Genomic DNA, 15392 nt, shown 5'->3' with positions numbered 1-15392 from the left:
CGCAAGAGACGGCCGGGGGGGCCTCTATACGCGGGAGACGGCCGGGGGGGCCTCTATACGCGGGAGACGGCCGGGGGGGCCTCTATACGCGGGAGACGGCCGGGGGGGCCTCTATACGCGGGAGACGGCCGGGGGGGCCTCTATACGCGGGAGACGGCCGGGGGGGCCTCTATACGCGGGAGACGGCCGGGGGGGCCTCTATACGCGGGAGACGGCCGGGGGGGGCCTCTATACGCGGGAGACGGCCGGGGGGGCCTCTATACGCGGGAGACGGCCGGGGGGGCCTCTATACGCGGGAGACGGCCGGGGGGGCCTCTATACGCGGGAGACGGCCGGGGGGGCCTCTATACGCGGGAGACGGCTGGGGGGGGGCTTCTGATTTCTGACCCCCCTCCTGCTGTCATAAAATACAGATAAACTGCTACCAAACTACAACTTCAAAGCTGTTAGGGCATGCGGGGGGCTGCAGTACTGGCTGTGACAGCATGCAGGGAAGTTGCGGTACTGGCTGTGACAGCATGCAAGGGATAACAGTTCTCCTCCACCCTCCCACACTAGGCTCCACTCTGTTGCCATGGTAACAGCTACCCTACACTAGGCCCTGCTCAATCTCCATGGTAACAGTTCATCTTTATCTTTCAGCATTAGACCCAGCTCGGTCACCATGGTAACAGCTCCTATCTATTCTCCTGCACTAGGCACTGCTCGGTCGCCATGGTAACAGCTCCTATCTATTCTGCTGCACTAGGCCCTGCTCGGTCGCCATGGTAACAGCTCCCCTTCATCCTCCCACACTAGGCCCTGCTTGGTCGCCATGGTAACAGCTCCTCTCCATTCTCCCGCACTAGGCCCTGCTAGGTCGCCATGGTAACAGCTCCTCTCCATTCTCCCGCACTGGGCCCTGCTCTGTCTCCATGGTAACAGTTCCCTTCTACCCTACAGCACTAGGCCTCACTCGGTCTCCATGGTAACAGCTCCCCCCATCTACCGCACTAGGCCCCGCTTGGTCTCCTTGGTAACAGCTCCCCTCTATGCCCTGCTCGGTCGCCATGGTAACAGCTCCCCTCCATCTTTCCGGACTAGGCTCGCTTGGTTGCCATGGTTACAGTTACGCTCCCACAATAGGCCCTGCTTGGTCTCCATGATAACATTCAACTCCAGCATTAGGCCCGCTTGGTCTCCTTGGTAACAGCTCCCCTCTATGCCCTGCTCGGTTGCCATGGTTACAGCTCCCCTCCATCTTCCCGCACTGGCCCACTCGGTCGCCATGGTAAGTTACCCTCTCACACTAGGCCCTGCTTGGTCTCCATGGTAACATTCACCTCCAGCATTAGGCCTACTCGGTCACCATGGTAACAACTCCCCACTGTTCTCCAGCACTAGGCCCCGCTCGGTCGCCATGGTAACAGCTTCCTTGCATTCTCCCGCACTAGGGCCCACTCAGTCGCCATGGTAACCAACCCCCCTGCAATCTCCCGCACTAGGTCCCGCTGGTCGCCATGGTAACAGCTCCCCTCCGTTCTCCCGCACTAGGCCCCGCTCGGTCGCCATGGTAACAGCTCCCCTGCATTCTCCCGCACTAGGGCCCACTCAGTCGCCATGGTAACACGGCTCCCCTGCAATCTCCCGCACCAGGCCCCGCTGGTCGCCATGGTAACAGCTCCCCTCCGTTCTCCCGCACTAGGCCCCTCTCGGTCGCCATGGTAACAGCTCCCCTCCGTTCTCCTGCACTAGGCCTCACTCAGTCGCCATGGTGACAGCTGCCCTGCATTCTCCCGCACCAGGCCCCGCTGGTCGCCATGGTAACCTCCGTACCTCTTGCAGCCTCCGGCGGGCCCGCTGCAGCGCCTCCTCGTAGCCCTTGTGCCGCAGCTCGCTCAGGCTCTCGTAGTACTCCTCGGGGTCGTCGCTCTCGGTGAACAGCACCTGGGAGAGGATCTTCCATCCGCAGGTGTCCAGGGCATGGCCCAGGTAGTGCTGCAGCCGGCCGCACAGCTCCTCCACCAGCTCCTCTCCCAGCTCCGGGGCCCCGAACAGCACGGACCACATGCCGGACGGCTCCTCGGGGAAGGCGGGCAGGCAGGGCTCCAGCTCGGCGCTGACGGAGCACAGCAGCTGGTGCACGGCCCGCAGGTCCTGGAAGGAGAAGAGGCCGGCCCAGCTGCAGTCCTCGTCCTCCGGCTCCCGGGCCGGGCTCCCCCCCGTGGGGGTGTCCCTCCGCACCGGGCTGCCCCCATCCGGCTCTTCCCTCCTGGAGGGGCTCCGGCCGCTGCTGCTGCTGCCCCCTTTGTCGGCGCTCCGCTGCCGCTGCGCAGTCCGGTTGTGACAGGTGATGGCGAACTTGCCTTCTACTTCATTCCAGGCCACTATGAAGACAAACTTATGGCGCTCCTTCTCCTCGAAGACATTGGGCCTGACGGCGACCCAGTCCGACTCCAGCGTGTCCTCTAGGGAGAACGACATGTCGCCGCCGGGGCAGCTCTCTGCTCATCCGCCGCGGACTAGCTCGTGTACGTGCGCGGCTGCGGCGGATGGATCCCTGTGAGTGGCGCTGCGCCCGCTGCTGCTGTCTGCGGCCGGATCTCTCTACACTTGTGCCCCTATTATTATTGTTGTCATCAGCGGCCGCGCTGCTCGGCGGTCACGTGACTGGGCGCTTTGTTGACGGTCGCCCGGCAGCGGCCCCGTTCTTCTTCTTTTCCTGCCGCCCTCGTCCGTTTTGTCTGCGGCATGACCTCCTCGACTTTCACCCGCATTACGTCTTATAGCGATCGACCGGACAGCTCGCCGTCGTCGTCGCCGCCGCCGCTAGCCTCCTCCTCTTTCTCCCTCAGCGACCTCCCCTTCTCCGGACGACAGAGACAACAAAGCTGTCAGGCCGGTGCTGACGTCACGACCTGTGAGAAGGAACGTAAACATGCGCACGTGTCCCGTGCTCTGCCGCGCATGCTCAGAGTCGGAGCTCGGTCATGTGACCAGCACGTAGCGCCTCCTCTGCTGCTGTTGCTCTCAGTCTATTGTTCTGTGTGGTCAGCCATTGTGAGCGGCAGACAAGTCGGCTGGATAGGTTTTTAGTGACGTCACATTGGCCCAGATTTACTAACAGAGAGAGCAGAGGAGAAGAGCTGTGGGATGGCTGGGATTTGTAGTCCTCTGCAGTCACAGCTGTTATGGCACTGGGTCTTATACTCCATTGTCTGGCACCATAGATGGTTATGGTTTTCCTGGGGTACACCTTGTACAGTGCTCAGCCTTATAGTGCTTGGGGTGCCTGTAAAGACATTTTTTTCTTAAAGTTTTTATTAACGAAAAAACTTTTAAAGTGTTCAGAAAAGTTGTCAGAAGTTTTTATTGGATGGGTTTGCAGCACTGTGACCCTCATTGATCTTTAGACCTAGCCAGGAGAAGCACACGGCTGGGCACTTCACTCCCTGACTCCACACTCAGTCCATCTGATTGCAGGACAGGGGGCCATAGACTTATAATGCAGGCCGACTCGGAGCAGCAGTCCGGGTAGTAAAGCACACAGACCATCAGTGACAGCAAACCCCCGAGCAATGTGTCCCCATGCCTGAGGAAGGGACTCGTCATTCAGATAAAGGATCCATCTTTTTCAAAAAATCTAGTGGGAGAAACTTTCTCTTCCGGCAGGAGATCAGCCCCCCCCCCCCCCCATACTGTTTTTTTCCACAGGGCATTGTGCCATCCTGACCGATCAATTACTACACATCCCGGACCCCAGCAATATGCGCCATATCAAAAGTTTTTTTTCCTTTTTTTTATGTGAAAGTAAAGCTTTAAACAGTTCAATAACAGGATTTGGCTGGAGCTAGTGTAACACACAAGCTGAAGTATGGCAGGGTTTGGAACCTGTAAACTCGGCTCTGACCCATGTCCTGCCACTAATGTGAGTGGGACCTGCATAGGAGCAAGTGATGATAGCCGGCCGGCATCACTTACTCCTATGCAGGTCCCACACACAGTGTCTCCTATAATCTCTTGAGCACCGTATACCATGTTGACAAAGGTCGTAAATGACCGAAACACCCTGTGATATGGTACACTAAAACTTATGTTAAAGTGACTGTACCACCAATAGGGTTCCATAGTTTCTAATGAAGTCACGTCATGGAGGGGCTGGGGTTTCTTCCCACTGGGAAGGTGGTACAGTCACTTTAAATCCTCGCTACCTGTGTTTGATACTGTAAAAAAAATCTTTTAAGTGCATAATATAAAAATTAATGGAAATTGGTGTGCAGTTAATATTGCTGTATTCATGATAATCGCTTCAACTTGCACCCCCTACTTTGAGTGTGCAGACATAGCATCAACTATAAAAGGTGCTCTGTGCTGAACCTCCTTTTCCTCTCTGTAGAGAAGCAAACCTAAAGTAATACCCCCTCCTCTAAAAGGTTTTCATCCCTGTCCTCATTATTACAAAAATACTTCATTCACTTCAATGAAACTAAGCTGCAAAACCCACACCCAAACTTAAAGGGGTTATCCAGCGCTACAAAAACATGGCCACTTTCTTTCAGAGACAACACGAATCTTGACTCCAGTTCAGGTGCGGTTTGCAATTAAGCTCCATTCACTTCAGTGAAACTGAGCAGCAAAACCCCGACCAAGCTGGAAACAAGAGCAGTGCTGTCTCTGGAAGAAAGTGGCCATGTTTTTGTAGCGCTGGATAACCCCTTTAAGCTCCATTTTCTTCAATGGAACGGAGTTTCAAAACCCCGCCCAAACTAGAGACAACAGTAGGGGGAAAGTGGCCATGTTTTTGTAGCGCCGGATAACCACTTTAAGACAGGAGTGTTGCTGTTTCTGGAAGAAAGCGGGCATGTTTTTTATACCTAGACAAGTGTATCTGTCATGCTGGCCAGTGAGTTCCTCTGTTAAACGAGAAGTCCAGGTCTCCTGGTCGCAATGCGACTGACCCCCCCATTGCATCCAATGGGTTTTGCACCCATTATGGTCTCATTGCGGGTTTGCATCAAAGAAGACCCCAACTTCCAGTTCAACAGAGGAACTCGCTGGCCAGCATGACAAATACCTATTGCTCACAGCTAAACCTGGAACAAACACAGTTCCAAAAACGAGAACACATCATAAAACAGAATAAGTTTTCGTTCACACTATGTATTTTTTAATTAAACAACATTCATTGTTGCAGGTTTGTAACAACGGCTGTTGTATAATCACAGTGGCCGATCACATTTACCCTTAAGGAATCCCAGCCGCAGTGTATACAAACTGTATACACTGCAGCTGGGATTCCGTGCGGTCACAGAGAAAACTGCCATGTCTGTTTTGTGTGGCTGCTATTTAGTGAACAGCAGCTGCACAAAATAAACCACACAATGTAAAGTGCGGCTCCTGCCATACCTTACATTGTCTGCTATGGCTAATTGGAGTGCACATACACCCGAATGTGCGCGTATTCCAATTAAATTGAAGTGATGTTAACCCGGCCCATACTGCAGTTTTACCAAAACCAGGAGTAGAACTAAAACACAAAGATGCTTATCGTTTTCTAGCAGCCATGATGGATTTCAAATGATTTGCTGAGCGTGTCTATTTTTACTATATAGCACGCTACACTATTCAGGCCATCAAAAACTGGCAGAAAAAAAACTAATCAAAGTGTCCACTGATCCACAGGAAAGAGACTACTAATCCAGTTTTGTCCATATGTTCTTTTAAGGCACATGGGCATCGTAAAGGATGGGGGAGTGAGCAGGGACAGATGTTGGTGCATTGCCTGTATAACACTGCAAAATGTGGCGTCAGTCATGTATGTGATTATATTTACATCCAGTTTCACATATGTTGTTTTTCATTTTTTACTAAAAATTCTCTTTCAATATAGGTTGAGCCTGTCAAGAAATGTAGATGAGCAGATATTGTATCATATATATATATATATATATATATATATATATATATATATATATATGGCTGGTTATGCTGCTTCTATAGTTATAGTGTAAAGCAGGGGTAGGGAACCTTGGCTCTCCAGCTGTTGCAAAACTACAACTCCCATCATGCCTGGACAGCCAAAGCTTTAGCTTTGGCTGTCCAGGCATGGTGGGAGTTGTAGTTTTGCAACAGCTGGAGAGACAAGGTTCCTGACCCCTGGTATAAAGTAATCTTTTGCATGTTGGTTATCAACTTGATCAGTTCCCATTACTTTCCATCGTTCGCATTGATATCGCTACATTCAGATCATTAACATCACTAAGTAACGTAATAGGTAGCATGCTAATTGTTTTAATTAGAATTACTATGGCAGGTATCAGTGCAATGACAGATCTGCTGTCTTTAATCTTCGGATTACACATGTCCATCCCGAGAAGCAATAAATTAAGGTCACCTCACCCATTAACATTATGAAGATCATTATGAGAGGCGTCCCTGATCACATTATCTTGTAAGACGCTGACAGGTTTATTTTAAGAATTCGCCGAGGCTTGTTGTTCTCTAACATAAGCAATTCACTTCCTAAAATGTGCAAAATTCAGCAATAAGATCTGTATGGTTGGCCGGGTTCACGCACAGGAGGAGAGGCGGTCTCCATTCTAAGGCTGTGACGCTCACCTGGTGCAGTGAGATGGAGGTTGCAGACTTGTTAAAAGGTTTTCTTTATGACATGGACAATTTAAATAGGATGAAGAAGAAAAATATTAGTGCTACTCTTCTACCTAATCTCACTGCGCTGCTTATTTCATTGCTGAACACAATGAATGTGGGTTTTGAGATGAGATAGTAAGTGGAGATCACTAGGATCCTGGAGAGTAATTGTTCTGTTTTTTGTTTTTACCATGGCCAATTACTAAATTATCTTCATTACTGCACAGTTGCACAGTATATCTCAATTACTGCAGTGCTGCACAGCATATCTCCATTACTGCACTGCTGCTCAGTATATCTCCATTACAGCACTGCTGCACAGTATATCTTTATTACTGCACTGCTGTGCAGTATATCTCCATTACTGCATTGCTGCAGTGTATTTCCATTGGTGCACTGTTGTACAGTATATCTCCATTACTGCACTGTTGCACAGTATATCTATATTACTGTACTGCTGCACAGTATATCTCCATTACTGCAGTACTACACAGTATATCTCCATTACTGCAGTACTACACAGTATATCTCCATTACTGCACTGCTACATTGTATATTTCCATTACTGCAGTACTACACAGTATATCTCCATTACTGCACTGCTACATTGTATATTTCCATTACTGCAGTACTACACAGTGTATCTTCATTACTTCACTGCTGCACAGTATATCTCCAGTCCTGATCTGCTGCACATTACATCTCCTTTCCTGCACTGCTGCACATCATATTTTCATCCTTGCACTGCTCTACATTATATCTCCACTCCTGCCCTGCTACATATTACAGCCCTATTTCTGCACTGCTGCACATTATATCTCTGTTCCTGCACCGCTGCACATATCGCCATCCCTGCACTGTTGCACATTATGTCTCCACTCCCTCCAGTGCTGCACATTATAATCTCATTTCCTGCAGTGCTGCACATTATCTCTCATCCCTGCACTACTGCACATTATATCTCCATCCCTGCACTGCTGCACATTATAATCTCATTTCCTGCAGTGCTGCATATTATGTCTCCATCCCTGCACTGCTGGACATTTAATATCCACCCCTGCACTGCTGCACATTATATCTCCACTCCCTCAATGCTGCAAATTATCCCTCCATCCCTGCACATTATATCTCCACCCCAAAACACTGCTACACATTGTGTCTCTACTCCCTGCACTGCTGCACATTATAATCTCCTTTCCTGCACTGCTGCACATTATCTCTCCTTCCCTGCACATTATATCTCTCCCCCACTGCTGCACATTATATCTCCACCCCTGCACTGCTGCACATTATATCTCCATCCTTGCACAGCTGCACATTATATCTCCACCCCTGCACTGCTGCACATTATATCTCCATCCTTGCACAGCTGCACATTACATCTCCATCCCTGCACTGCTGCACAGTATATCTCCATCCCTTCACTGCTGCACATCAAATTTCTACTCCTGCACTGTTATATCTCCTTTCTTGCACAGTCTGCCTGTATACCAGGTGTATTGATGAAGTCATCACATCACCTTGTATGTTCATTTGCCATTGACAGCTGAGGATGCTGCTGCTTTGTGGTTAAAAGTAATTTTGAGCACATTATCTGGCATGTAGGGATATAAGCAGTTTCCAGCATGTAGCCCTCTTCCCCCTGCTGGAATAAGCCTCAGTCTAGGCTAAAGTGATGACAAGTGATAAGACTGGCTCCTTTTAGTCCAGTCTGGCTTAAAGGAAAAAGATTGTTAGTTAAAGCCCCGTACCCAGCTGTCTCTTAAAAAACGTGCAGACTGTTAAAAAGGATTGGCTGAAGCACAGATTACACGGGTCGCGTGAAACTTAATCCAATCCCTAAAATCTCAATTTTGTGCATAGAGCCTTAAAATGAAAGACAGTATGGAAATAAGTTGTATGCACTATGTAGGATGGATTATACGTGCAGCTTAGATTTAGTAACATTATGCGTCTATTATTTATCCCTTTGCTGCAGAATTCACAGTTTTATTGATCTGGGCTTTCTAATGGCTTCTCCACAGTGGGATCATATCCAGAGCTATGCCATTGTTGTTCTAGGCCCTCATCCAAGATTTCAATCCTGGCTCGGTTTCCACTGCTGGAAAGTTGGTTACTGTGCGTTCTCTAAGGACACGTCTTCTACTGTTCTGCTCTTTTGTATTTAACAATGCCAGCCTTGGGCGATATACCTGAATAGTTGCTGCATACCACTAAATCTGGCACTAGTCATTCCCTAATATGTAGCTGCCATCCTCCTCGGTGTTGTAGGTCAGGTTGCACTTACACTGTTTCAATTACAAGTATGTAAGAAGTGACACACATTACACCTTAGAGCCAAAGGTTTAATGAAATGGTTAAATGATGCAAAGAGCAGTTTAACAAATTTTTAAAGGGGATATTCCGGTATGAGAAAATTGTATTTAAAAGGGTACTCCGACGAAAAATGTTTTCTTTTAAAAATTAAATTAACTCAGTTGATTTAAAAAAAACAACATTTTTTGAGAGAGTACCCCTTTAACTATCACCCCAATATTTACAGGCTGCAGTGTACCAGTGTACCTTATTTACCAGACAGAAGGCCGTGCACTTACATTTTTAATTTGGTATTGTCTCCAGCCGCAGCTCCTCCCTCTCCCCTGAGACAAAATACAAAACATCATCGTCTGCTGCCTCAGTAGATGTGGCTATATCATAGGGTACTATTACACGGAACGATAATCGGCCCTATTATCATTCCGTGTAATAAAGACAACGATCAGCTGATGATCGTTGTCATCGTCTGATCGTTGATATAGGTTCTGACCTATAATTGTTGGCCGCCGACGGCGCATCGCTACATGTAATAGCGGTGAGCAGCCAGCAGCTGACGATATGCAAACAGAATATAATAGTAAAAAGAACGAGACGTATGGCACTCACCCAAAAGTAGTGGGGTCTTCTGTTTATTCGTGGACTCGAAGTGCAGGCAAGGAAGGGGGAAGATGGCAAGCAGGAACGTCTAGAGAGGCAACAGTTTCGCGCTAAAGGCGCACTTTGTCAAGCCCAGTGCATGCCGGGTAATAAGGGAGGTGTGCTTAAAAACAGCGAGAGGCGGTCGTGACAGGCACAGACAGTTTCTATTAAGAAAGTCTGCCTGGATCACTCGCCTGAATGCTACCGGCCCACTCGGTTTAAATGAACGTAATGATTTGTGTTCTTTTTTGTACTAGCATTGTATTATGTTCATTTGCATAATTACGTGTTTATGTTGCACCTGTTATGTCTTTCATCTACCTGTTTTTAAGCACACCTCCCTTATTACCCGGCATGCACTGGGCTTGACAAAGCGTATCTTTAGCTCGAAACTGATGCCTCTCTAGACGTGCCCGCTTGCCATTTTCCCCCTTCCTTGCCTGCACTTCGTGTCCACAAATAAGCAGAAAACCCCACTACTTTTGGGAGAGTGCTATACGTCTCATTCTTTTTACTATTATAGACTGTCTTACCTCCGTGTGTGCACCAGCCTAGGAGTCTGATCACACACGACCTTTTTGCTGATTGCTCATTTATCATGCTGCTATAGCAGTGGTGCCAACCCCTCTCTCTCCTGGACACATGCTAACAGAATACTTTACCTATCCACGCTCCAGGGCTCCTCCTGCTTCTCCTGGGTCCCGCACGCTGCCGCTTCAGAGCGGCCTGCCTCAGCTGACAGGCTGCTCAGCCAATCACAGGCCGGGACCGCCGCAGCCTGTGATTGGCTGAGCGGCCTGTCAGCTGAGACAAGCCGCTCTGAAGCGGCAGCGTGCAGGACCCAGGAGAAGCGGACCGCAGGAGGAGCCCTGGAGCGTAGATAGGTAAAGTATACAGTTTAAACAAGGGCTGCAAGGGCATCGGTAACGAGGTCCATGCAGCCCTTGTTTAACCATTATCGGGCCGTGTAATAGGCCCAGTAAACAAGCCCCCCCATCGGCCCGTCTAATTGTACCCTTATCCTCAGTGATGTTACAACCTCTGACTAAGGGCCGATGGGGGCCTGAGCAATAATGTAAACGAGCGCCGATCTGCTAGATCGGCGCTCATTTACTGGGCCTATTACACGGCCTGATAATCATTTAGCGAGGGCTGCAGGGAGATCCTTGCAGCCCTTTTTAAACACCATACTTTTCCTAAACATAACGAAAAGGAGAGAAAGTCCAGCACTCACCAGTTGATGTCTTCAGAAGTTTATTACGTGGAAACCATAGCAGGGAGGGGAAGGTGGATCAATGGAGGTGCAGGCGCATCACCTGGGATAGCTATTTCGGGACTCCTCCCTTCGTCTAGCCAGGCCGATACGTCACACCCGGGGAGGGTGCTTTATATACACAGTGAACAGTGATAAATAGTGATATAAAAAATGTGAACACAAAGGAGTCATGGGAAATACATACATATTATAGAAACGTAGCAGTGCTACAATGTATAAGTAACCAGGACTCTATAAAAATACACTGAGGTCATTACGTTCATTTAGACCTCCTGCCCCTGTGGCATTAAGCCTGGAGATCCACATCGATTCCCTTTGTAGGAGGAACTGATGACGTTCAACCCCTTCTGGGGCTTGGTTAACTCTTTCGAGCCCAAGAAAGCGCAGAGCCCCTGTGTCGCCGCCATGGGCAGTGTGAACATGCTCGATAAGTCTAGGAACTCCTTTTTTAGATCTTATCGAGTAACAGTGTTCCTTGTAGCGCGTCCACAGGGGCCTCTTCGTCTTTCCAATATAGAACCGTTTACATGTGCAGATAATCGCATACACTACAAAGGACGTTTTGCAGGTGATTAGATCCCTAATCCTGCAATCTATACCATTCAGATTGATATAGGAAACGTTAAGCATTTTGTTGCAATAATTACACTGACTCCACGTAATAAACTTCTGAAGACATCAACTGGTGAGTGCTGGACTTTCTCTCCTTTTCGTTATACTCCCCTACCTATTCATCGTAGCACCCCAGTTGCCTTCATCGTAGCACCCCAGTTGCCTTCATCATAGTCGTACCCTGCGCCTCCGGTGTAATTATATTGGGACTACGTGTATGCAGTGCAGGCTGGCTGCCTCTCCATTTCCTTTTCCTAAACATGTTGCAGGGCTTCTCCTGCGCTCCTTCTTCCTTCCGTTCCCGTGCGCAGCAGCAGCTTTGGTGCAGCCTGTCTGAGCTGACAGACCGCCTGGCGGTCCTGGCTGGTGGTTGGCTGAGCGGTCTGTCAGCTAAGACAGGCCGCAACGAAGCTGCTGCTGTGTGCGGGAACGGGAGGAAGAATGAGTGCCGGAGAAGACCTGCATAACATGCTTAGGTAAGCATGGTGCTTGTGAAATCGGCGGTCACCCGCCACGCATCACTATTCCGCGCAGAGATGCGCGGTCGGTGCCCGATGATTTTAGGTTGGAACCTAAATAAACGAACAGCCGATGACACGATCATCGGCTGATCCTTGTCTCTATTCCACGGAGCGATAATCGCTTAACTGATTATCGCTCTGTGGAATAGGATCCTAACCCCTCCAGCCTACATCACCATTTCTCTGATATATATACATTAAAAGGGTTATATATTGCTACAAAAACATGGCCACTGTCTTCCAAAGACAACACAAAGACACTCTTGTCTCCAGTTCAGGTGCGGTTTGCAATTCAGCTCCATTCACTTTAATGGAACTGGGTAGCAAAACCTGCACCCAAACTGGAGACAAGAGTGGGGCTATCTCTGGAAGAAAATGGCCATGTTTTTGTAGCTCTGGATAATCCCTTTAAGGGAAGAATGAGGTGCATTTATAGCATGCTGCCTTGTGCTTAGCATTGCCAAAAGCAGAAGAGCAGGCAGGTAATGAGCGCAGCAGGTTGTGCTAACTTATAGATAATGTGATATTATTCTGTGAAATAAGATGTTCTGGAAGAGCTCTGGCAGAGAAACCTGCAAGAAAAGCTGTGGGAGCATTGCATTCTAGGTATTGTAGTACTGAGCAACAGTTCAACCAGGACTAAGACCCCCAAACAAAAGAAATTTTGGTGGTTTCATTACTAGGTAAGACAGTCTCTGCAGTATTTTTATTCTTTGTACCTAATGTCAGAGTATTCCTTTGCATATTACTGTCATTGGGTCCCTAACACTTTGTTCTTCCACCTGATATGGAGTGTGGAAAGTTGCAGGCAGCACAATGGATGCTACAGTGTCTGTACAGAACAGTATATTCCCTCCTGGTTACATGGGGGTGGGGCCTCTGTTAAAGCCAATGTACCATCAGGTAAATTTGCTTTAAGTGTTGCATATCAATAGAATGGCGCAGAGAAGTTGGTGCCGCAGTCCTTTTTTTTTTAACCACAATGGTTCCCGTGCACAGCGCTGGTCTATTACCGGGCACCGTCCCGCTCTGAAACACTTTAGAATCAATGGAACTGCCTCACAGATGGGCAGGGGTTTCTTCCCACTGGGGTCGGTGCCCGGTAAAAGACCGGCGTGGTGCGCAGGAACCGTGCCATGGTTCAAAGCGAGGACCGCGGCACTGGCTTCTCTGTGACAACGCCGTTCTATTGATATGCAACACTTAAAGTGAATGTCCCTGTGGCTACATTCGCTTTAAGTATTTTTATCCCTTGGAGTGCAAAGTGGTTCCAAAGAGTGTCTTTCTCTCTCTCTCTGGAGGATCTGTCCAGCCCTGCATTACACAGCCAACCCATTGATGTAGATGGTGACTGTGCAATGCTTATTTTCCCTTGTGGTGGTGCTGCAAGAAAACTCAAACCCTGAATGCTTTGTAATTGGCTAATTGATTAAGGAAGCATTCTAACTTATTGGGGTTGTCCAATGTGGAGATGCCCTCTAATTTCATTAACAAATATTGGATTATTTAGGAAAAGTCCACTAGATCAGCAAAGAGCAACTAGTTCAACTGCAATTTATGGGCAAAAGCCATATCACATGTGAGCCCAGTATTACATTAATATCCAAAAGAATAGTAATTATAGAAATGAGAGATTTATCAAACATGGTGTAAAGTAAAACTGGCTCAGTTGCCCCTAGCAACCAATCAGATTCCACCTTTCATTCCTCGCAGACTCTTTGTAAAATGAAAGGTGGAATCTGATTGGTTGCTAGGGGCAACTGAGCCAGTTTCACTTTACACCATGTTTGATAAATCTCCCCCATTATTCATATTTTTGGTCAGTAGGAAGTCTTCTGCATTGTGTCTGTCCAGCTGCCTCCTCCCTGCCAGTAGTGCAGCCTAAGAGTATAGAACAAAGCCTTGTCTTAACATTTAATTAACCATTGCCGGTCATTATCTTTCATCTTCCGTATTCAGTGAGTTCAGACAGCGGTGTCAGCGGATGTATTTAAAGGTCATCCTCGTGTATAGTAACCTTAAATGTTTTGCCGATATGGGATTGTAAACACTTTAAAGGGAATATCCAGTGCATTATTTAAGAGCTGAGCAAGAAAGGAGCATGAGTGATGCACGCTCGTGTGTGATGAAAAATAGAAGAGACAGATAATTGCTGCATCTCTGCGGAGACAGACAGGAACATGAGAGGGCTGAGTATAATGAGGGTCTATGAGACATCAAAAGGGAAACCGTGCCAGTCCTGTCATCATTACTTTAGCCTAAAATATATATATATAAATTAATAAAATAGAGTGAAAAAGAGTTACGGTATATGTAATATTTCTAGAAAGATAGACTAAAGTACCTGCAGCGATTCTGGAAATTCAAAGAAATTCTAGAAGTATTTTATGTTTTTTGTTCATAAAGAAAATATAAAATAGTTTTGTTGAAAGGGTCGGTACATGGAATTGCCTGGTAAGCTAATTGTGGTCTTAGCTATTGGCGGAGCAGCTAATTCCATGTGCCGACCCTGATTGTGCATGGGACTGGATATGGTATAGGTCAGTGCTTCTCAGTTCTAGTCCTCACCACCAATAAGTATAATTACATCACCTGTAAAATACTAAGAAAACCCTCAAAACATGATCTGTTGGTGGGACATGAGGACTGGAATTGAGAAGCATTGGTATAGGTAATATAGGACCTGACTGAGCACAATTATAAGAAAAAATCACTTTAAATATGGCACATGACCATCTGACCCCTGAGTATTTCCTTGGTCTTTAATCCAGTTTGCATTTGGAATTTTGTTTTCTTGAACCTTGGATTAGTCTTGTCCTCGTCTGTCAAGTATTGATCTGGATTTCTGACTCTTCCGCTGTGGCCTCCCATAGATTTGCCTCCCATGGATTTGTCATCTCGATCTTCCAAGTTCTGATGCAAAGTTTAGACCTGGACATCTGTCAGATTAGGCTCTTGGGGGGGGACATGTCTGAAAAGGCAAAAATGCCCTTTTTAGGCACAGATGGGGAAGATTGGCGTAAAAATATTCGCAAAGGGTATTCTTGCAAATATTTTGTTTGCTTCTGCCCCATCTGTGCCACCTTCGCCAGTGGGGCGGAGAGGGGGCGTTACTGGAGGTGCGGCTGCATGCAGAGGGGGCGCGGCCTCTGCGTGCGCCGCATTTATCATTTTTCTGGCGGAAAAATTATACCGAATTATATCAAAGTTTTCGCACGGACGGGCCCCATGTGCGCGGGATTTATGTAGAGGCAATGTGCCGCTACATAAATCCCCTGGGCTCGGGAGCTGCAGGGACATTTGTAAGCCTGGCGTAAAAAATGCCGGACTTCATAAATGTCCCCCTTAGTTCCTAAGGCAGGTCCCTTAGGGATCACCAATGTAAAGGAACACCGATC

At 48.0% G+C, this 15392-nt stretch overlaps 1 protein-coding gene across 1 annotated transcript in view; it reads right to left on the bottom strand.

The window, feature by feature from the left end:
- The window catches only part of JMY (junction mediating and regulatory protein, p53 cofactor), a 28594-nt gene extending 25700 nt beyond the window's left edge, over positions 1–2894 (bottom strand). The window contains exon 1 of the mRNA XM_069963034.1: positions 1816–2894. Within this exon, the coding sequence (XP_069819135.1) occupies positions 1816–2463 (648 nt within the window). The 5' untranslated portion in view covers positions 2464–2894. The remainder of the gene's footprint in view (positions 1–1815) is intronic.
- Between the last annotated feature and the right edge of the window lie 12498 nt (positions 2895–15392).

This window comes from Dendropsophus ebraccatus, chromosome 3 (assembly GCF_027789765.1).
Source record: "Dendropsophus ebraccatus isolate aDenEbr1 chromosome 3, aDenEbr1.pat, whole genome shotgun sequence".
Taxonomy (NCBI): Eukaryota; Metazoa; Chordata; class Amphibia; order Anura; family Hylidae; genus Dendropsophus; species Dendropsophus ebraccatus.
Note: the sequence above shows the minus strand (reverse complement) of the source record. Positions and strands in the feature narration are given on the sequence as shown.